A 24,164-nucleotide genomic window follows, 5' to 3' on the forward strand; every position below is an offset into this window, starting at 1 on the left:
CAAACCGAGCATCAGTATGGGGAAGAAAGGTGATTTGAGTGCCTTTGAACGTGGCATGGTTGTTGGTGCCAGAAGGGCTGGTCTGAGTATTTCAGAAACTGCTGATCTACTGGGATTTTCACGCACAACCATCTCTAGGGTTTACAGAGAATGGTCCGAAAAAGAAAAAACATCCAGTGAGCGGCAGTTCTGTGGGCGGAAATGCGTTGTTGATGCCAGAGGTCAGGGGAGAATGGCCAGACTGGTTCGAGCTGATAGAAAGGCAACAGTGACTCAAATAGCCACCCGTTACAACCAAGGTAGCCAGAAGAGCATCTCTGAACGCACAGTACGTCAAACTTTGAGGCAGATGGGCTACAGCAGCAGAAGACCACACCGGGTGCCACTCCTTTCAGCTAAGAACAGGAAACTGAGGCTACAATTTGCACAAGCTCATCGAAATTGGACAATTGAAGATTGGAAAAACGTTGCCTGGTCTGATGAGTCTCGATTTCTGCTGCGACATTCGGATGGTAGGGTCAGAATTTAGCGTCAACAACATGAAAGCATGGATCCATCCTGCCTTGTATCAACGGTTCAGGCTGGTGGTGGTGGTGTCATGGTGTGGGGAATATTTTCTTGGCACTCTTTGGGCCCCTTGGTACCAATTGCGCATCGTTGCAACGCCAAAGTCTACCTGAGTATTGTTGCTGACCATGTCCATCCCTTTATGACCACAATTTACCCAACATCTGATGGCTACTTTCAGCAGGATAATGCAATGCCATGTCATAAAGCTGGAATCATCTCAGACTGGTTTCTTGAACATGACAATGAGTTCACTGTACTCCAATGGCCTCCACAGTCACCAGATCTCAATCCAATAGAGGAGCATCTTTGGGATGTGGTGGAACGGGAGATTCGCATCATGGATGTGCAGCCGACAAATCTGCGGCAACTGTGTGATGCCATCATGTCAATATGGACCAAAATCTCTGAGGAATGCTTCCAGCACCTTGTTGTATCTATGCCACGAAGAATTGAGGCAGTTCTGAAGGCAAAAGGGGGTCCAACCCGTTACTAGCATGGTGTACCTAATAAAGTGGCCGGTGAGTGTATACATATATAGACATACCTATATACAGTCCTATGAAAAAGTTTGAGCACCCCTATTAATCTTAATCATTTTTAGTTCTAAATATTTTGGTGTTTGCAGCAGCCATTTCAGTTTGATATATCTAATAACTGATGGACACAGTAATATTTCAGGATTGAAATGAGGTTTATTGTACTAACAGAAAATGTGCAATATGCATTAAACCAAAATTTGACCGGTGCAAAAATATGGGCACCTCAACAGAAAAGTGACATTAATATTTAGTACATCCTCCTTTTGCAAAGATAACAGCCTCTAGTCGCTTCCTGTAGCTTTTAATCAGTTCCTGGATCCTGGATAAAGGTATTTTGGACCATTTCTTTCTACAAAACAATTCAAGTTCAGTTAAGTTTGATGGTCGCCGAACATGGACAGCCCGCTCTCAAATGATCTGAAAACAAAGATTGTTCAACATAGTTGTTCAGGGGAAGGATACAAAACATTGTCTCAGAGATTTAACCTGTCAGTTTCCACTGTGAGGAACATAGTAAGGAAATGGAAGACCACAGGGACAGTTCTTGTTAAGCTCAGAAGTGGCAGGCCAAGAAAAATATCAGAAAGGCAGAGAAGAAGAATGGTGAGAACAGTCAAGGACAATCCACAGACCACCGCCAAAGAGCTGCAGCATCATCTTGCTGCAGATGGTGTCACTGTGCATCGGTCAACTATACAGCGCACTTTGCACAAATAGAAGCTGTATGGGAGAGTGATGAGAAAGAAGCCGTTTCTGCACGTACGCCACAAATAGAGTTGCCTGAGGTATGAAAAAGCACATTTGGACAAGGCAGCTTCATTTTGGAAACAAAGATTGAGTTGTTTGGTTATAAAAAAAGGCGTTATGCATGGCGTCCAAAAAGAAACAGCATTCCAAGAAAAACACTTGCTACCCACTGTAAAATTTGGTGGAGGTTCCATCATGCTTTAGGGCTGTGTGGCCAATGCCGGCATCGGGAATCTTGTTAAAGTTGAGGGTCGCATGGATTCCACTCAGTATCAGCAGATTCTTGAGAATAATGTTCAAGAATCAGTGACGAAGTTGAAGTTACCCCGGGGATGGATATTTCAGCAAGACAATGATCCAAAACACCGCTCCAAATCCTCAGGCATTCATGCAGAGGAACAATTACAATGTTCTGGAATGGCCATCCCAGTCCCCAGACCTGAATATCATTGAACATCTGTGGGATGATTTGAAGCGGGCTGTCCATGCTCGGCGACCATCTAACTTAACTGAACTTGAATTGTTTGTCCAAAATACCTTTATCCAGGATCCAGGAACTGATTAAAAGCTACAGGAAGCGACTAGAGGCTGTTATCTTTGCAAAAGGAGGATCTACTAAATATTAATGTCACTTTTCTGTTGAGGTGCCCATACTTTTGCACCGGTCAAATTTTGGTTTAATGCATATTGCGCATTTTCTGTTAGTACAATAAACCTCATTTCAATCCTGAAATATTACTGTGTCCATCAGTTATTAGATATATCAAACTGAAATGGCTGTTGCAAATACCAAAATATTTAGAACTAAAAATGATTAAGATTAATAGGGGTGCCCAAACTTTTTCATAGGACTGTATATATTATGTCCCTCAGCGGCCACTGCAGCCTATATTGTGCTGTGGGGCATAATAGAGGTTACAGTGGCCACAGTGGACCCTTCAAGCTCTATTATGCCCCACAGTTGCACATAAACTATTATTACACTCAGGGGTCTTTTTCATAGGACTGTATATTACATATGGCACTGATATATACATATACATAAATATACCTGTATATACTACATATGGCACTGATATATACATATACTGTACATAGATATACCTGTATATATTACATTTATAGTGTAGTTACTATAGGTAGGTCCATGGTCTGGGTGTATTCTGTAGTTACTATAGGTAGGTCCATGGTCTGGGTATATTCTGTAGTTACTATAGGTAGGTCCATGGTCTGGGTGTATTCTGTAGTTACTATAGGTAGGTCCATGGTCTGGGTGTATTCTGTAGTTACTATAGGTAGGTCCATGGTCTGGGTGTATTCTGTAGTTACTATAGGTAGGTCCATGGTCTCAGTGTATTCTGTAGTTACTATAGGTAGGTCCATGGTCTCGGTGTATTCTGTAGTTACTATAGGTAGGTGGATGGTCTTGGTGTATTCTGTAGTTACTATAAGTAGGTTTATGGTTTGGGTGTATTCTGTAGTTACTATAGGTAGGTCCATGGTCTGGGTGTATTTTGTATTACTATAGGTAGGTCCATGGTCTGGGTGTATTCTGTAGTTACTATAGGTAGGTCAATGGTCTGGGTGTATTCTGTAGTTACTATAGGTAGGTCCATGGTCTGGGTGTATTCTGTAGTTACTATAGGTAGGTTCATGGTCTCGGTGTATTCTGTATTACTATAGGTAGGTCCATGGTCTGGGTGTATTCTGTAGTTACTATGTGTAGGTCCATGGTCTCGGTGTATTCTGTAGTTACTATAGGTAGGTTCATGGTCTGGGTATATTCTGTAGTTACTATAGGTAGGTTCATGGTCTGGGTATATTCTGTAGTTACTATAGGTAGGTCCATGGTCTGGGTGTATTCTGTAGTTACTATAGGTAGGTGGATGGTCTTGGTGTATTCTGTAGTTACTATAGGTAGGTCCATGGTCTGGGTGTATTTTGTAGTTACTATACGTAGGTTCATGGTCTGGGTGTATTCTGTAGTTACTATAGATAGGTCCATGGTCTGGGTGTATTCTGTAGTTACTATAGGTAGGTCCATGGTCTGGGTGTATTCTGTAGTTACTATAGGTAGGTCCATGGTCTGGGTGTATTCTGTAGTTACTATAGGTAGGCTCATGGTCTGGGTGTATTCTGTAGTTACTATAGGTAGGTCCATGGTCTGGGTGTGTTCTGTAGTTACTATAGGTAGGTCCATGGTCTGGGTGTATTCTGTAGTTACTATAGGTAGGTCCATGGTCTGGGTGTATTCTGTAGTTACTATAGGTAGGTCCATGGTCTGGGTGTATTCTGTAGTTACTATAGGTAGGTCCATGGTCTGGGTATATTCTGTAGTTACTATAGGTAGGTCCATGGTCCGGGTGTATTCTGTAGTTACTATAGGTAGGTCCATGGTCTGGGTGTATTCTGTAGTTACTATAGATAGGCTCATGGTCTGGGTGTGTTCTGTAGTTACTATAGGTAGGTCCATGGTCTGGGTGTATTCTGTAGTTACTATAGGTAGGTCCATGGTCTGGGTGTATTCTGTAGTTACTATAGGTAGGTCCATGGTCTGGGTGTATTCTGTAGTTACTATAGGTAGGTCCATGGTCTGGGTGTATTCTGTAGTTACTATAGGTAGGTCCATGGTCTGGGTGTATTCTGTAGTTACTATAGGTAGGTTCATGGTCTTGGTGTATTCTGTAGCCAGCAGCATCCCAAGAACCCCTGCTCACTTAGATGATAGCAGCATCCAAGGGACTCATGCACTCCTTCAGATGCCAACTGCACCCCTGCCCCCCCTTTAGATGCCAGCAGTAAGGAACCCTGCCCCCCTTTAGAAGCACACCAAAGATCCCTGTCCTTCTCTTTTAGATGCCAGCAGCACCCCAAAGGCCCCTGCCCCTTCTTAGATGCTAGTAGTACCCCAAAGACCCTCTCCCCCCCCTCCATTAGATGCCAGCAGTACCTCAAAGTACCCACTGCCAGGGGTGTAACGATCGTGACCTGGCCCGGTGAGACACGGGGCCAGTAGCCAGCTGGAGGTAGTCGGGGTCCAGTACCACTATGTGACAGCAGCAGGGGAAAGCCTGGTTCCCTGACCACTATATGCATTGTAAATGAGAAGGGACACAGGCATGTTGCCAGGCCCTTTTTCAACAGATACTAGCCCAGGGGAGGTGACTTAAAATTATAGATACTGTATAGTGTACGGGTGACTGTAGGAGGATTATACTTTGTGGGGGCACATGGAAAGATGATTGAGAATGGGTGGAGTCAACCTAGAAGTGGGTGGAGCTAAATTTGCCACAGCGCGCATGGCCCTCTAGAATAGTTTCAATTTCTTATGCGGCCCCATGGGAAAAATTAATTGCCCACCCCTGGGTTAGATGATGTGTTTGAGTACGTTATGAGGTATTTAGCCTTGACTGGGTACAGAATTCCGAGAATTTAATGAATAATTAAAAATAAAAACATAGTAATAAATAGGTGGTATGTACCTATGGGAAAGTTTTTTTTTATTGGAATATTAACATAAACAGAGGAGAAAAGCTGACTCCGGGATTGGCAAATTGTGTTTTATTGTGATTTTTCATGACAGAAATATGCACGGAAGATAAGACGTTGTAACAAAATTATTATTGAAGATGTATTCGATAAAATTTATTGTTGTATAAAGGTCAGATGTATGAAGTATACTCACCGTTAAGGGTTAATTTTATGGGAGGGGACTGTAATTGTTAGGGTTTTATAAGGATTCGGTGGTAGATCTTTCAGTATGCCATGAGGAAGGAACGTTAAAAAAGGGTGACCTGGCGCCCGTCTGGTGGAAATAGTAGACTCCAGTCAGGAGCCCACCAGCCCAATTGCAGCTCTTACCCGGACACCGTCCCACACAGTGGGTGGTGAAAAAATGGAAAGGATATATAGAAAAACCGGGAATGAGGAAGGAACGATACAATTTCCGAAACGCGTAGCCGCCACTTTATGCTTTTTCATCTGCGATTACCCTCGGGTATTTTGTAATGATTTTACAATGAAGAAATAAAAGTTACATTTTATATTCCGCCTGGTTGACGCTGGATTTCTCCTACTACATGTGTAACATGTTACTTATACTGTACGCTGCATGGCGAAAAATTTAAAAGGTAAAACACAATGTCAGAATTGATTTTTTTTTTTTTTAAATCCAGCAAAAAAGAGTTAATAAAGTGTATTCAATAAGTTGTAGGCACCGAAAAATGGTGTCATTACAAAATGCATCTCATCCCGCAAACAATAAGCCCTTATTATTCTTCCCCCCCCCAAAATTTAAATTTTATATTTTTATGTTGAAAGCCTGAAATGTGGCAAACGGTTGAAAAGTTCAAGGGGGCTGAGTAATTTTGCAAGGCGGTGTATTCCCTCTACATCATCTGCTGTGCAGTCACATCTGGGGAACTAATACTCACTACACCCCCTGATAAATTCTTTGAAGGGTGCAGTTTTCAAAATCTACATAGCGCCCCTTCCCTTCTGCACCCGAACTGCAGTTTATGCCCCATGTTTGACACTGGTGTACCCAGGATAACATACGTAATGTCATATGTGGGTATAAACTGATATTAGGGCACAGTCGCACACAGAAGGGTTATTGAGTTTTTGGAGCACAGACGCTTTGGTTTTTGGATGCCATGATACTTTTGCAGAGCTGAAACGCCAGTAAAGTGGAATCCCCTGATATGTGACCTTATTTTGGAAATTTCACCCCTGAAGGATTTCTCCAGGGGTACAGAGAGCATTTTTAACCCCCAAGTGTTGCTATAATTTATTATCCATAAATGAATACGCAGCTGATTGTGAGAGGTGAAAATGGCAATTTTTCCAGGAATACGTCATTTCAGTGCGTAATATATTGTGCCCGACTTGTATCAGGGATGAACGCTCTAGAAGTTGTTGTGCCCGGGATAGCCACTTACCAGTTTTTGGAGTGTCTCTGCTGACATAAGTTGGACACAACATATCGGGCACTGAAATGGCGAATCTCTGGAAAAATTTCATTTTTAACTTCTCATTATCAGCTGCGCATTCATTTCTGGAAACTAAATAAATGTAACACTCAAGGGTTATAAATGCTCGCTACGCCATCAGTGGGGTTGTGTCCAAAATGGGGTGACATGTCTGCGGATTCCACTTTATTGCAATTCAGGGGCTTTGCAAAAGTGGCATGACGTCCAAAAACCAAAATAGCGCTCCTTCCCTTCTGTGTCTACCCACATATGGCAAGAAGTACGTTATCTGGGGTACACCAGTGTCATACATGTGGGCGTACACTGCCATTTGGGTACACAGCAGGGTGCAGATGTGAAGGAGCGATATATGCTTATGAAGTGCAGATTTAGATTGTTGGTGTTTGGACACCATGTCACAATGGCAGAGACTCTAAAATTGCCCCTACAAAATGGGGTCACTTTTTGGGGAATTCCAGTTTACTGTCACCTCCAGGGCTCTGTTAAAACAACATGGTGCCCAGAGGGTCCCTCTAAATCTGCACCCCAAACGCTAAAAAGCGCAGTGTTCCTTCCCTTCTGAGCCCTCTTGTGTGCCCAAGCAGCAGTTTACACTTAGGGCCCATTCACACTATGGATACGCTGACTAATTCTGAACGTTAAAACACGTTCAGAATCAGCGCGTGTAAAGCAGATCCCATTCATTTCAATGGGAGCCGGCATACGAGCGCTCCCCATTGAAATGAATGGGCTGCTTTTTTCTCTACGAGTGATCCCATTGAAGTGAATGGGAAGCGCTCGCGTGTAAGGCTAACTCGGCTCATTCCGAGCCGTACACGCGAGCGCTTCCCATTCACTTCAATGGGAGCGCTCGTAGAGAAAAAAGCAGCCCATTCATTTCAATGGGGAGCGCTCGTATGCCGGCTCCCATTGAAATGAATGGGATCTGCTTTATACGCGCTGATTCTGGACCACTTAATAGTTTTAGGAGTGCAGGTCTCTGACAACACAAAGTGGGTCCAACGTATTGGGCACCGAAATGGCATATTTCTTTAAAAATTTCAATTCTAATTTTGTACATTAATTTTTGGGAAGAATTTTTAGACTCAAAATGATACCTCTTGATATAACCCTTGACGGGTGTAGTTTTTAAAATGGGGTCACTTTTGAGAGGTTTCCATTGTATTGATACTTTAGGGGCTCTGCAAATGCGACATGACACCTGAAAACTATTCCAGCAAAATCTGCCCTCCAAAAGCCAAATAGCGCTCTTCCCCTTCTGAGCCCCACTATGTTCCCATACAGCAGATTATGGCCACCAATTAGATTTACAACTGCCCGAGATACAAAACAGGATCAACAATTATGTGTGAGTTCTCAGATGTTTAACAAGATTTGATTTCTGGGTAAAGCCTTTCCCACATTCTGGGCATGAATATGGCTTCTCTCCTGTGTGAATTCTCTGATGTGTATCAAGAGTTGATTTGTGAGTAAAACCTTTCCCACATTCTGGGCATGAATATGGCTTCTCTCCTGTATGAGTTTTTTGATGTCCAACAAAATGTGTTTTCTGAATAAAACCTTTCCCACATTCTGGGCATGAATATGGCTTCTCTCCTGTATGAGTTTTCTGATGTTCAACAAGATGTGGTTTCTGAGTATAAGATTTCCCACATTCTGGGCACGAATATGGCTTCTCTCCTGTATGAATTCTTTGATGTTTAACAAAACTTGATTTGTGACTAAAACATTTCCCACATTCTGGGCATGAATATGGCTTCTCTCCTGTATGAGTTCTTTGATGTTTAATAAAACTTGATTTCCGAGAAAAACATTTCCCACATTCGGGGCATGAATATGGCTTCTCTCCTGTGTGAATTCTCTCATGTATAACAAGATATGATTTCTGAGTAAAACATTTCCCACATTCGGGGCATGAAAATGGCTTCTCTCCCGTGTGAATTCTCTCATGTTTAACAAGACGTGATTTCCAAGTAAAACATTTTTCACATTCTGAGCATGAATATAACTTCTCTCTTGTGTGAGTTTGTTGATGTTCAGCAAGGTTTGATTTCTGGGTAAAACATTTTCCACAATCTGGGCATGAATATGGCTTCTCTCCTTTGTGAATTCTCTCGGCTGAGGGAACATCTAAGGTAATGTCATATTCTTCATATGGATGTTGTGTTATACCCTGATCCTTTGCTTTATAATCTGTAGATATCAGATGTCCCTCTGACCTCCTGGTACAGTCATCTGACAAGAAGAAAACTGATGTTACTATTTTTGAATAACATAGTCTTACAAGTATATTCCGCACTGAGCTGCCGCTGCCTGAGACGCTTCAGACTGTGTTAAGTGAAGTCAGTAGCACAGGCAGCAAACGATGGCAGCGCGGCCTACTTCATTAGTATTCTCTGTGCCGAGACGGAGGTCAGTGATAGTGAATAGTAATGAAGCGGGGCAGGAGACGCCACCACTGCTCTAGGTCACTGTAGAGGTGAACACAATCCATGGCTGCTTAAATATGGCCACTTATGTGGAATAATACTGTAGGATGCCATAAATCTTACTGTACTACACCTCATACACACAACAGATTCCCAGCCCAAAGTCACCGCAGATCTGCTGTCCTATACAGTATGTAGTATGCGTCTGTGGAGTCACAAGGAAGCCGGGACTCCTAGCGTCATAGATCACTAAGATACGGGGAGTCCTGGTGTGTGGACAGAGTTCGGGCCGGGAAATGTGACTGATTGTTACAGTTCTGTCTATATATGAAAAACAATAATATTTAAACATGACAGAACTGCTAGACTGCAAGACACTGCAGTGAGGTCCACAAGCCCCGGAGGGCAGCCTTCTGCCTGAATGTAAACTACCAGTTAAACTGCACTGGCAGTGATGTTGTGCGGTTCTAATGTGAACAGGCTGCAACAGACCACTAGTTAACTTCTCTGGGAAAGCGTGCCTGTGTTTAGCTGCTGAGTGAAGTCACACAGGAAAGACTGCCAGGGGTTAAACTCCACTCCTGGTCAGTAACTTAAAGGGCTCCTTAAGCAGCTAGGAGCTACAATGTAAGTGGACAGTACAATTAGGGTTTACTGATTCCCACTGGCAGAGCCAAGGAATCCTAACTAGATCCCTAGACAGCTCCTGCCTTTCACTGGAACCTAGCCCTAACCTCCTGTCTCAAGGTTATTAGTCAAAGTGTGAGCACCCGGCAGGCGTCGGTTCACACTATATAAAGGCAAGTCCCCGCCCATAGGGCAGCGGCATAACTTCACCGCACATGCTCAGCATGAGCAGAATGGTACTTAGCCTCCGAGCGGCTCCAACAGGTTTGAGCATGCTCAGTAGGGAAGGAATGGGACTTAGCCTCTGAGCGCCTCCAAAAGGTCCAAGCACGCTAGGCAGAAAGTTGGACTTAGACTCCACACTCGTTACTGCACAACGCCGAGGGTTGAATTGGCCCGCAGGTGGCGCTATGCGCTGGACGGGAAACCTGCAGGACCCCATCCTAACACTGATGTACAGACCAGATTTTCTAGTCCAGATTCCATAATGTGATTGGGGTCTAAGGTGAGGCTTACACAGTGAATTCAGAAGAAGAATTTTTCCAAATCATCCCCCGACTCTCCATCAGATTCCTTACTGGCCAGGCGGGATTTTCCACCTCCCATTTATTTCCATAGAGCTCTGAGGTGGAATCTGCCTGAAGATCGAGCAGGAGGATTATTTTTCCCAGTAGCTGAAATAATCTGCTATATAATTCTGGTAAATTCTTTCCCTTCACGAGGACTGACAGCCGGGGATGAGGAAATTTGCCTCGTTCACATCGATGTCAGGTCCTTCCATTATATTCTATACTACATTTATTACCCCCTATAGCGGTATCACATTTATATTCATGTATTATTAGTATTTTATCTGAATCGGGGAACAACAAATAGTCTAAACAATGTCTGACTAGAATCAGTGACCCTTCTGTGCTTTATATAGTGGTGACTCCTCACCTGGGCGGTTCCCTGTAGGAATGTCCTCCTCACACTCCTCATCACCACTCACATAGGGATCTTCCTGTATTCTCATAGATATAGCATTAATGTCACTCACATCTTTATCCTGATGGAAAATCTGTGAAACAAATAATGTAAAAGTCACCGGACAAATGGGGAAGTCACAGAGAATGTTCTAGATCATTAATCTGCACAGGGTCGGACTGGTCCTCCGGGGAACCAGTTAATCCTCCGCTGGGCCCCGAGCCTCGACTATCAGTCCTCATTTTTCCAATGCAGATGCATTGTTCGGGGGCCGATCGGGATATCAGGGGCGGGGGTTGGGCCCCTGACCAATGCATATGCATCGATAAAACGAAGACTGATAGTGATCAGGGGCCGGATTGGTAAGCTCGGGGGCCCCAGGCTGCTGGTAGCTGGCCATCTTTAATCAATACAGTCCCAGGGCCCTGACACACAGGGTCCTCCTGGCAGTGGTATACAGTACTTTCCCTATTAATATAGAGAAAGTATACATCAGGAGGACACCATGGGCAGCAGCTTCACCTATCACTGCCATCCTATGAAGAAGTTTCTGTGCAGCCCGGACTTCCCCCTCCCCCTTCCAGCAGTGAGTCATCGCTTTCATCATACTGTATGGAGACAGAGAGGAGTCTGCTGCGATGCTGCACTCTCTGCTTCACAAATGTGAGGGTTTTTTTTTCTTTTTTTTGGTAATATGTAATATTTAATATGTATATGTGTACATTTGTTTAACCCTTAAAGAGGACCTTCCATGAGTTGGGGCACATGCAGTTTTATATACCGCTAGAAAGCCAACAGTGCGCTGAATTCAGCGGTATATAAAACCGCATGTGCCCCAACTCATGGAAGGTCCTCTTTAAGTACTACCATGGTGTCTATTATACACCACTACCATACACATATCATTATGATAGACACCATGAAAGTACTTAAGGGTTAAAGTATGTGTCTTGTATACTGTGTGAGGACTGTATGTTTGTATACAGGTATGCGTGAGTATATACAGTATGCTATAATAATGTGTATGGATATATATGAGTATACATAGTATTCATACATTCATATAAATATATATTTGACAATGGTATACAAAATGTATATAAATGTTTAAAGGGATCCTATCATACAAACCCTTTTTTTTTTTCTAACTACCGCGTCGGAATAGCCTCAAGAAAGGTTATTCTTCTCCTACCTTTCATTGTCTTCTCCGCGCCGCCGTTCCGTGGGAATCTCGGTTCTTGTCGGTATGCAAATGAATTCTCTCGCAGCACTGGGGGCGGGCCCAATGCTGCGAGACAACTCTCTCCAGTGCCGCCTCCATCTTCGTCAGCAGCATCTTCTTCATCCTCTTCTTCCGGCGGTGGCTTGTAGCTTCTAGGCCTTGGGCAGAGCAGACTGCGCATGCCCACAGGCCACGAGAAAATGGCTGCTTACACAGTATTGTACAGAAACAGCTACAGTGTCCCTATAGGTATAAGGGAAGCAGAAAGTCCTCAGAGGAAACTTCTGTAGAATTTCTGCAAAAATCGCTGGGGGGAAAAACTGATGTGTTGCCGCCGGGGGTTTTCCCACAGCGCGTTTTTGCTGCAGGACGTTGCGTTAGGCCTTATCCTTATAGCGTGATGCTCAGTATATTGAGATGTTAGGCTGGGTTCACACGGGGTATTTTGGTCAGGATTTTGAGGCCCAATCTGCCTCCAAATCTTGACCAAAAAGACGGTTCCCAATTAAATCAATGGGAACCGGGCAGTTCTTTTTTCCAGAAGCGTTTTGTTCCGGCTCTCAGAAAAAAGAAGCGACATGCTCATTCTTCAGTGAACTGCACCGGCATCCAGTCGCGGCTACCCATAATTTGGACTGGAACCTGAGGTGGCCTCCGTGTCAAATTCCAGTTCAAAATGCCCCATGTGAACACGGTCTTAAGGATTAGGTGCAATAGCAGGTCGCAGATAAAAAAAAGACCCCGTGGAAAAGAAAATAGCTGTGAATCACAATGGATTTTTTCCACAGTGTTTTTCATTGAGCTTTTGTCCCCAACACCCCGTTGTTTCCCGCTTGTGTCTGTTCAGTCTCATGCCTCATTTCTGGAAATTCTGCACCAAGTTGGTCTCAGTGATCACATGAGGTGCAGGACTCCCAGCCAGGAGACACCGGCACGAGACTAAATGGACACTCGCGGCGGACAACAGAGCAACAGGAAAAGGTGAGCGAGCTTTTTATTTATTTATTTTACACCTCCAGCCCGGCACATGGGTAGCTCCAGTTCCTGGACAAATCTTTAAAGGATTTATCCATCTTTCACATTATAGGAAATATCTCCATCTACCTGATCATCCTGTGGAAGAAGAGGACTGGGACATCTCTCCGGTGTTGTCCTCTTACTGGATCTACCTGTAGGAAACACAGACAGGGACTGAATTCATTCTGTACATACAAATAATGGAAGTCCATGTGTATATAGTCATGTCTATTACCTGCTGATGTGAGGGGCTGGTGGTCCTCCATCATCACCTCCTTGTACAGATCCTTGTGTCCTTCTAAATACTCCCACTCCTCCAAGGAGAAATAGACAGCGACATCCTGACACCTTATAGGAACCTGACAACACAATGATACAGTCATCACCCCGACCCCTCCAGTTACTGTATAATGTCCCAGCATTCCCAGCAGTGTCACCTCTCCAGTCAGCAGCTCCAGCATTTTGTTGGTGACTTCTAGGATCTTCTGTCCATTGATCTGTTTCAAAGGTTGAGGTGGAGGCCCCGGAAATGGGCTCAGGGTTCCTCTCCATCCATCAAATACAAGGGTTTGACAGCGCCCACTAGAGGGATTCTTCACTACTGTGTAATCCTGGATATGGGGAGACACATTAATAAATCTCACTCCATACATGTCCAGAGTCCATCACCTCTCCAGTCCTATCATCTGTTATTACTATAGATAAGAATGATGTCATGATGACATCATCAGAATCTCTCACCACTCCAGTAAGCTGGTAAATGATCTCTAGGGTGAGATTTAATAGACTTTCCGCCATCTTGTTCCTGTCTCTTTCCATCCTTGATGGGACAATCAGGAATATTCTCTTCTATAGAAGATACTGAGAGGATTCTATATTGTAGGAACCTGAATGGAGAGAAGATGAGACAATGGAAATAAAATACAATAACTGGAGATAACAATGTGATAGTGATGAGATATTTGGGTGTAGATGATGTTTGGTCTCTTTGTAGACATTGGACATGAGGTGAATAGTTGGTCACTGGTTATATGATGTACAGACTGGAATCACCGCTACAACTAATGTCATTACAGTAATGTAGAAAGGATATACAGGGGTCAGCGGTGCTCGGGGGGAGGGGGGGGATTACGCAAGGGTTTTTTGGCTTTTTAGCACTCATGTTCTGTGCGGCTTAGGATGTGTTTGTATAAAAACCCAAGTTATGGTGAAACATTTTGGGGCAAAGTAAGGCTGACAATAGTGCGGTATAAAGGTAAAGGGGTTTGTAGGATTTTCTGGCCCATCATTGGGATTCATTGGCTCCTTAGTGTCCAGTGCTGGAAGCAGATGGTTCTATCTTTTGAACCTGTTACAGAAGAGGAAGTCTCTCACCTACTTTCTTCATCTCGTCCTACAACCTGCAGTAGTGACCCCTTCCCCTCACACCTTCTCCAATCTCTGTCGCCTGCTGTCACCACTCACCTTACTAAAATATTTAACCTCTCTCTTCTGGAATCTTCCCATCCTCCTTCAAGCATGCTGTTATAACCCCGCTATTAAAAAAAACCCCTTCCTGGACCCATCCTGTGCTGCTAACTATCGACCCGTCTCTAACCTCCCCTTCATCTCTAAACTCTTGGAATGCCTGGTCTATTCTCGTTTAATCCGCTGTCTCTTTTGCTAACTCTCTGCTTGACCCCTTACAATCTGGTTTCCGCGCTCTGCACTCTACTGAAACGGCTCTCACAAAAGTCTCCAATGGCTAAATCCAATAGTGACTTCTCTCTTCTTATTCTTCTGGACCTCTCTGCAGCTTTTGACACTGTTGTCATCTTCTCCTCACTATGCTCCATTCATTCGGCCTCAACGACACTGCGCTCTCCTGGTTCTCCTCTTATCTCTCAGACCACACTTTCAGTGTATCATTTGCGGGCTCTGTTTCCTCCCCTCTTTCCCTTGCTGTTGGGGTTCCTCAGGGCTCGGTCCTCGGCCCCTGCTCTTTTCTCTCTACACAGCCCCCATTGGACAAACCATCGCCAGATTTGGCTTCAGGTACCATCTTTATGCTGATGACACCCAATTATACACATCTTCCCGTGACATCACCCCTGCACTCATACAGAACACCAGTGACTGTCTCTCTGCTGTCTCTAATATCATGTCCTCGCCCTATCTGAAACTAAATCTCTCTAAGACTGAACTACTACTGTTTCCACCATCTAATAGATCTGTCCCTGATATATCCATTGCAGTCTCAGGTCTTACTATATCTCCTAGGTAGCAGGCCCGCTGCCTCGGGGTCATATTTGATGCAGACCTTTCCTTCACTCCCCATATTGAATCACTCGCACGTTCATGTCACCTCCACCTCAAAAACATCTGAATAAGCCCTTTCCTTACCAGAGATACACTAAAGACACTTATTGTCTCTCTGATTCATTCTCGCCTTGACTACTGTAACTCCTTACTAATCGGTCTTCCCCTCACTAAACTCTCCCCTCTACAATCTATTCTGAATGCAGCGGCCAGGCTCATCTATCAGGGTAGACGCTACAGCGAGGCCTCTGGTCTGTGCCAGTCACTACATTGGCTGCCTATTCATTATAGAATAAAATATATACTTATCACCCTCCTCCACAAGGCTCTCCATAATGCCGCACCGCCATACATTTCCTCCCTCATCTCTGTCTACCGCCCAACCCGTGTTCTCCGCTCACTCAATGATCTAACACTTACATCCTCTATTATCAGAACCTCCCATACTCGTATACAAGTCTTCTCCCGAGCTGCACCACTTCTCTGGAATGCTCTACCCCGGACAATAAGATTAACTCCCAACTTCTACAGTTTCAAACGCAAACTAAAGACGCATCTTTTCAGACAAGCCTATCACAATTCCTAATGTAAACCCTTCCGTACTATAATTAGAATCCCCAAAATTTAACCTTCCTCTGTCCCCGCTCCCACATTACCCCACATGATATGATGCCATTTCAGGCTAACTTTATATGTCCAAGCTCCATCCACATGTTACAGGACACCACTAATGACGGCTCATAACGTTTTGTTTTGTTTATGTAATGACAGTCACCTCTATTACAGAATTGTCTGACCTCTGTATAAGCAATACCGCCCCTGCTACCTCTTGTGTCACCCCCTCTACCTCATAGATTGTAAGCTCTTCTGAGCAGGGCCCTCAGTCCCAGTGTGTGAAATGACTTTCTTTGTAATGTATCTTTCTCTCTGTATTTGAACCCTACAAATTGTACAGCGATGCAGAATATGTTGGTGCTATATAAATACAATTTATTATCATTATTATCTATACCCCTGTATAGCGGCCAGGCCCTGTTACTGCAGATCAGCTCCCATTGAGGTCAGCCAGGGGGTTTTGGCCTTGGGCCATGTGACTGGAACCAGCACCCGACCCCCGAATCCCCTCTCCACCCTCCTCTCCTATGGTTACGTGACATCAGCCCCCCAGCACAGGTAACTAGGAGAGAACACGAGGGGGGAGGGGGATGGGACAGCTCAGAATCCCCTGGTTCATCTGAAATAGAAGTTGGGGAATTAAGAGCTGAAAGTCTCTCCAGAGAACCCCTTACCTAAAATAGGTCAATATGGAGCCCAAATATAAGACACAGCCCCCACCTATCAGCGACCCCTGACACTCCGGGTCTGACTCTGCCCGAGTCCTCGCTATTTCCCACTTCCTGATCTCTCCTGACACACAGGAAAGGCTTAGAGACCCCCATTTAGCCAATCACTGGCCATAATGGTGGGCGTCCTCAGCTAGTGGTTCCTATATGATGGGAGACAAGAGGGAGTGCGGAGAGGCCCGGACTGGGGCAGCTTTACTGCACAGAGGGAGAAGCCAGGAAAGATTTCTTCTATTACAGGCCCCATGTTGTGCTGTATTCAGGAGGGTTTATTTACCTGGAAACCCCTTTAGTAGTCGCCGACTAAACTATTAACCCCTCGTGTAACATAAACCTCAGGAGAGACCACAAAATAACTACAGACCCCTGACTGCCCCCTAAAGGAAGAAAAGCCACAGGACAAGAGCCCTGGTCTGTACCCCCAGAATATGAGAAACCAGAAGGGAAGTGTCTAGTGTGAATATGCTCCAAGTGCTTCATCCCCCTCCTCACATACAGTCCCATGTAACTACATCACTCCCTCCCCCTCCTCACATACAGTCCCATGTAACTACATCACTCCCTCCCCCTCCTCACATACAGTCCCATGTAACTACATCACTCCCTCCCCCTCCTCACATACAGTCCCATGTAACTACATCACTCCCTCCCCCTCCTCACATACAGTCCCATGTAACTACATCACTCCCTCCCCCTCCTCACATACAGTCCCATGTAACTACATCACTCTCTCCCCCTCCTCACATACAGTCCCATGTAACTACATCACTCCCTCCCCCTCCTCACATACAGTCCCATGTAACTACATCACTCCCTCCCCCTCCTCACATACAGTCCCATGTAACTACATCACTCCCTCCCCCCCCTCACATACAGTCCCATGTAACTACATCACTCCCTCCCCCCTCACATACAGTCCCATGTAACTACATCCCTCCCTCCCCCTCCTCACATACAGTCCCATGTAACTACATCACTCCCTCCCCCCTCACATACAGTCCCATGTAACTACATCCCTCCCTCCCCCTCCTCACATACAGTCCCATGTAATACATCACTCCCTCCCCTCCTCACATACAGTCCCATGTAACTACATCCCCTCCTCACATACAGTCCCATGTAATACATCACTCCCTCCCCTCCTCACATACAGTCCCATGTAACTACATCCCCTCCTCACATACAGTCCCATGTAATACATCACTCCCTCCCCTCCTCACATACAGTCCCATGTAAGCCCCTTCCTCTTTCTCTCCTCGTTGGTGACTAGAGCGTCTCCTGGTAGTTGTGATGTCACAGGAAGGGGCGGGGCCTCTCCCAGGTGGGCGGGGTCTCGGCCATCCCTGCTCTGTGCTGTATAGAGGAAGGCGGAGCCGAGCACATGGAGATGGAGAAGAGAAAGCAGTGAGGTGTCTGGTGGTAATGGAGGATGGAAGAGGAGAGACAGGATTGTATTACCTGGGACTGTATGTGAGGAGGGGAAGGGAGTGATGTAGTTACATGGGACTGTATGTGAGGAGGGGGAGGGAGTGATGTAGTTACATGGGACTGTATGTGAGGAGGGGGGAGGGAGTGATGTAGTTACATGGGACTGTATGTGAGGAGGAGGGAGTGATGTAGTTACATGGGACTGTATGTGAGGAGGGGGAGGGAGTGATGTAGTTACATGGGACTGTATGTGAGGAGGAGGGAGTGATGTAGTTACATGGGACTGTATGTGAGGAGGGGGAGGGAGTGATGTAGTTACATGGGACTGTATGTGAGGAGGGGGAGGGAGTGATGTAGTTACATGGGACTGTATGTGAGGAGGGGGGAGGGAGTGATGTAGTTACATGGGACTGTATGTGAGGAGGGGGAGGGAGTGATGTAGTTACATGGGACTGTATGTGAGGAGGAGGGAGTGATGTAGTTACATGGGACTGTATGTGAGGAGGGGGAGGGAGTGATGTAGTTACATGGGACTGTATGTGAGGAGGGGGAGGGAGTGATGTAGTTACATGGGACTGTATGTGAGGGGGGGAGGGAGTGATGTAGTTACATGGGACTGTATGTGAGGAGGGGGAGGGAGAGATTTAGTTACATGGGACTGTGTGTGAGGAGGGGGGAGGGAGTGATGTAGTTACATAGGACTGTGTGTGAGGAGGGGGGAGGGAGTGATGTAGTTACATGGGACTGTGTGTGAGGAGGGGGAGGGAGTGATGTAGTTACATGGGACTGTGTGTGAGGAGGGGGAGGGAGTGATGTAGTTACATGGGACTGTATGTGAGGAGGGGGAGGGAGTGATGTAGTTACATGGGACTGTATCCCGGAGGGTCTGGGGGATTGGATTGATGTTTAGGGTGGTATAGGAGTCGTTGGCATGGAAGGAGACGGGGTCCTTTGTGTGTTTCTGGCATTTGAGGGGGCGCAGTGCTCCAGCAGTGCTCCTCCCCACTCCTGTGGCACCCCTTTTTCCCGCGGTGGCCCCACTTTCCTTTTCCGCATCCCCTACTCCCAAGGCTCCCCCTGCACCACCACCCAGACCCTCCTCCCGCAGCAACCACCGCACATACCTCTCCCCCAGGACCCGCCTTCACGTGGAACCCCCAGCCCCCCTTGACCTCCACGGCGCCCCCCCATGCCACCCCCTTCTCCGCAGGCCCTGTGCCCCTGAACGTCCCCGGTCTCCTCTCATCCACATGACCCTGCCCCCCCTCTCCGGCCTGCCCCCTACAACCACTGTCTGTGGCTCTGGCCTTCCGCGATCTGCCGCATAGCGTCACAGCTCTGCTCCAGCGAAGCGGCAGCTGGCGTATGGAGGTAGCAGCTTATAGGGGCCAGACTGTGCCGGGCTGCAACGCTTCCCCCTGCGAGACTTTGGAGTTAGCGAGCATGTGGTGGCAATGATCTGGTCACACGGCTTCCTGTCCGCTGGTGTGAAAAGTGGTGCTGCATGCCGGGTCCTCTCGCAAGCGTGCGAGCGCCGCGATGTACTTCATCCTGCAGCCGGGCTGATGGGCATCTACAGGGTGCGGTGTCCGTGGGGTGCTTCTGGCATCTAAAGGGGGAGAAAATGTCCATGGGGTGCTGCTTGCATGTAATGGTGGGCATGGTCCCTGGGGGGGCCTGCTGCATGCGTTTGTGTGGGATCCCAGAGGTATTGAATTTGTGGGTTGGGGTCCTGGGGCACTGCTTGTGTGTGAGAGGGAGTTCTGGAGGTGGTCCCAGGGTGCTGCCACCTGTGTCCTTGTTTGGAGGTCCCTGATATGCTACCTGTGTGTGTGCAGTGGTGCTGGTGGTGGCCCATTGTGTACTTCCACCTGTGGGCATGTGGTGGAGGTTCTGGGGTACTGCTTTATTGTGTTTAGGTCATTTGGGTGCTGCCTTCATGTAAATGGAGGATTCCTGCAGTGCTGCTCGATGTTTAAGTGATGTGGGCGCCAGCCTTAAGGAGTTATCCACTATCTCAGGGTAGGCCATCGATATTAGATCTGCAGGGGAACCCCAACACGTGAAACCCCTGCGTATCTCCGGTACAGAGATTGTAATGGTGCATCGCTGCGGTACCTACACTCACCACTACAGTTTGTACAGCACCAGAGATCTGCAGGGGCCCCCGCACATCTAATACTGATGGCCTATCCTCAGGTACTATCCTGTCAGTAGGAGGAGGCCTCACATTCTGCTTCTCCATTAAATAAAAAAGAAGGTCACTGGACTAAATTTGTGGCTAGGGGGGCGGAGCCTGACCGTGAAAAGTGATGGCGGCTTAGCCTGATAGCTCCGTCGCTGAGGACACCAAAAACACTGTTTTAGAGCGATCTAGTGCTGGACTATGGTCAAAATCGGCAGAGATAAATCCAGTGATCAGACTGACCAGAAAGGAACGATGACCCAACAGGCTGCTATGCAGAAATTCCTGAAAAAACAACTTACCAACCCTCCGAGTCTGCTGGCAAGATGGCGCCGGATGAGGCTCGTGGTGTCGAGGACCGCTCCACAGACTCTGATGGGGACAGCTCTACCTCCGACAGCAACCTGATCCCCATCTCTAGGAATTATCTGAAAAAAACGTTGACACAGGCGTTAGCTCCGGTCCTGAGCGAAATTGCAGAGCTACGGGCCGACTTTAAGGGCTTGTCTACAAGAGTGGACATGATCGCAGCGTGTCAGTCTGAGACGCTGAAAGCCTCCTCTGCTATGTCGGACAGACTGGACTCTCATGCTTCCCACCTTAATAACACCTATTTGGCTGTGGAAGACCTGGAGAATCGCAGCCGTAGGCGCAGTCTCCGCATCAGAGGGTTGCCCGAATCATTCTCCCCAGACTCACTGCCGTCTATCGCTTCCTCCATATTTGCCTCGCTTGTAGGAGAAGATTCCGCCTCTAAGATGTCTATTGAGAGAATTCATCGCGCTGTCCGGCCTAAACCGGGCCCTGATGATCCCCCACCAGGGATGTGGTCTGTGTCCTGCTGTCATCAGCCCACACTACAGAACTTCTGCGTTCAGCTAGAGATAATGGAGACATTTCCTATGAAACCCACCCCTTGCGCATTTTTCAGGACTTGGCCCCATCAACGCTCCAGAAGAGTAGAATGCTAAAGCCTCTGCTTGACCAGCTCAAAGCTAAAGGACTGCGCTATGCTTGGCTCTTTCCCTTCGGAGTAACAATCCTCAAAAATGGCCGGCGGTACAATGTGCATACCTCCATGGACCTGGACCTCTCTGGGACGTTCTCGATATTCCCTCGATGGACTTACCTTCTTGGCTGCCGGTCCAGGAGGACCTGATCGACTTCCCCGTCTCCTCTGGATTCCCCCCGCAACCAGGCTCGGTGCAAATCACCTAGAGGGAGAAAAGCAGTGATGAAACAGACGGCCTCCTCCTCTTCTAAGGAACGCTGATACAGGACTGTTCGGTATACATTAATGGCTTCTATTGCCTTCTCAGGTTTATCTGACCTTCGGTTTATAGTCTTTGCAGTTTCAGGACTTTTGCGCTTGTTACTTGCCTTCCGTATGTACTGATGTGCCTATAGTTTATTACTGTATTATACATCACTTAACTCTTTATTTGCAGGTCATGCCTTGCTCGGGTGTGTGTATGGATTGTTTCAGCTTTATTAGGGCAGTGTTTTTGCTGTTGTCACGCTTGCCTTTCTAAGATGGCTGCCTTGCATTATATTGTATTGCCTTATACGTAACAGTTGTTGTGGCGGGAAAGCTGTCTTCTTCTTGCTCTCATGTCTCTCATGTCTATTCCATGCTATCTTACCTTTTCCTGTAGTGTTGTCTTCCCCTGTTTTACCTCCCTCTCCCCTCGGCTGCTGATCTGTTGTTGTCTCTGACCTGTTTGTCGTCCAGCGCCGCACCTCCCATGAGGCGATCTGAAGCGACCGCTTCAGGTGGCGCTATGCCAGGGCCTCGGGAGGGCGGCATTTTTGATGACCTAAGCCAGTCCAGGACAAGCTGTCTTGGACTGGATTAGCGTCACCGTGTCTGCAGCCTGACACAGGAAGCGAGCAGTGTTTTGGGGCGGCCCTGCTGGACGCAGCGCTGCTCCAGCGGCCGCCCCTCACACTCAGGCAGAGAGCAGGTCCTCTCCCTGCCTGCAAACGCCGCTCGCTCCACTCGGCCACACCCCCTTTCCACTCGACCCCGCCCCCTTCCACTCGGTCCCGCCCCTTTATTGCGACCCCCTTCAGGCGGCAGAAAGCCCGGGTTCACCCCTGTTGTCTCAGGATGGCCTTTCTTTGCATACCTGGTTCCTATGGTTATGGAATCTGTAGAAGCCGACTACCTTACATTGGTTCTTGCCTTATGAGGAGCTCTGTCACAGACAGGTCTGACGAGTCTCTATGCCTGTTTATAGTATACACATGACTATAGTATACACAAGACTGTTAACACAATAATGCATGTTATAGACTTGGAGCTTGCGTAGTTGTGACCCTTAACTTCCCCCTCCCGCAGCTCCTATATTGTATTCTCTATGTTGCATCATCTGCAGCCTGTAGTCCCTGTCCACTGTTTCATTTACCCCCCCCCCTCTTACTTTTTGGTTTGGTTGCCTGCTACTCACACTCCCTTTGGGTTGTCTATTAATCTTTTGTCACTGTTGACGGTCAAGCTCTCCATGTTTGCATACCTGACCTATGTTGCATTTCACTTGGTTCTCGGGTGATATTCACTACATATCGGATACTTCAGCATCTGTGCCTTGTCCATGTTCCATGCCCTATTCTTCAATTTGGTATAGTGTTTTTTGGGTCCTGTGCAGATCAGGACTTACTCTCCCCTCGACTTCGTACGGTATCTGTGTCCCTTTCAACACTGATATTGTCATTTTGTAGACGTAGGCAGCGATCAGGTGTAGTTGCCTAAGTATATTGCGGTACCTCGTGGTGGTGCACCTTGTTTATAGTGCTGCTCTCCTTTCCTTGTTTGTTGTTCCCTGATTCCTTCTTTTGTCCTACCCCTCCTTTCACCTACTTCTGTATCTCGCTCTTCTTGTCTTTTTCTTCTCTCTTCCTTTGATCCTTTCTTCTGCTTAGGATGGCCGAGTTGTCCTGTTGCTCTTTTAATGTCAAGGGTTTCAACTCTCCGCAGAAGCGTCACCATGTCCTCTTCCTACTAAAAAAACACAAAACGAACATTGTTTTCCTACAAGAGACACATTTTTAGGGTTCCCGTATCCCCGGCCTCCCAAAGTCACAGTTCTCACAGCGGTTTCATAACACGCACCCTACTTCTGCCTCCAAAGGAGTTACTATAATGATCCATAAAGATGTGCCGTTTGAGTGTAAATAACAGCATAGTGACTCTGAGGGTAGACTACTATTATGTGGTGTGCGGCGCTACTATGTGGTGTGTGGCGCTACTATGTGGTGTGCGGCACTACTATGTGGTGTGGTACTACTATGTGGTGTGCGGCGCTACCATGTGGTGTGCGGCGCTACCATGTGGTGTGCGGCGCTACCATGTGGTGTGCGGTACTACTATGTGGTACTACTATGTGGTGTGCGGTACTACAATGTGGTGTGCGGTACTAATATGTGGTACTACTATGTGGTGTGCGGTACTACTATGTGGTGTATGGTACTACGATTTGGTGTGTGGTACTACTATGTGGTTTGTGGTACTACTATATGGTTTGGGGTACTACTATGTGGTGTGCGGTACTACTATGTGGTGTGCCGTACTACTATGTGTGCGGTACTACTATGTGGTGTGCGGTACTACTATGTGGTGTGCCGTACTACTATGTGGTGTGCGGTACTACTATGTGGTGTGCGGTACTACTATGTGGTGAGCGGTACTACTATGTGGTGTGTGGTACTATTATTTGGTGTGTAGTACTACTATGTGGTGTATATTACTACGATTTGGTGTGTGGTACTACTATGTGGATTGGGGTACTACTATGTGGTGTGC

General features: G+C 46.6%; 2 protein-coding genes across 2 annotated transcripts in view; one reads left to right on the plus strand and one right to left on the minus strand.

Annotated features, from left to right (window-relative positions):
• Positions 1 to 24,164, plus strand: part of LOC142189903 (uncharacterized) — a 490,808-nt gene that overhangs the window by 362,538 nt on the left and 104,106 nt on the right. The gene's annotated exons all lie outside the window — the stretch shown is intronic.
• Positions 1 to 24,164, minus strand: part of LOC142189591 (uncharacterized) — a 308,382-nt gene that overhangs the window by 130,624 nt on the left and 153,594 nt on the right. Inside the window, exons 11-12 of the mRNA XM_075262203.1 lie at positions 21,724 to 21,730; positions 8,194 to 8,965 (exon numbers count right to left, since the gene is read on the minus strand). Of these exons, the coding sequence (XP_075118304.1) occupies positions 8,194 to 8,965; positions 21,724 to 21,730 (779 nt within the window). The remainder of the gene's footprint in view (positions 1 to 8,193; positions 8,966 to 21,723; positions 21,731 to 24,164) is intronic.

Source organism: Leptodactylus fuscus, chromosome 1 (assembly GCF_031893055.1).
Source record: "Leptodactylus fuscus isolate aLepFus1 chromosome 1, aLepFus1.hap2, whole genome shotgun sequence".
Lineage (NCBI taxonomy): Eukaryota > Metazoa > Chordata > Amphibia > Anura > Leptodactylidae > Leptodactylus > Leptodactylus fuscus.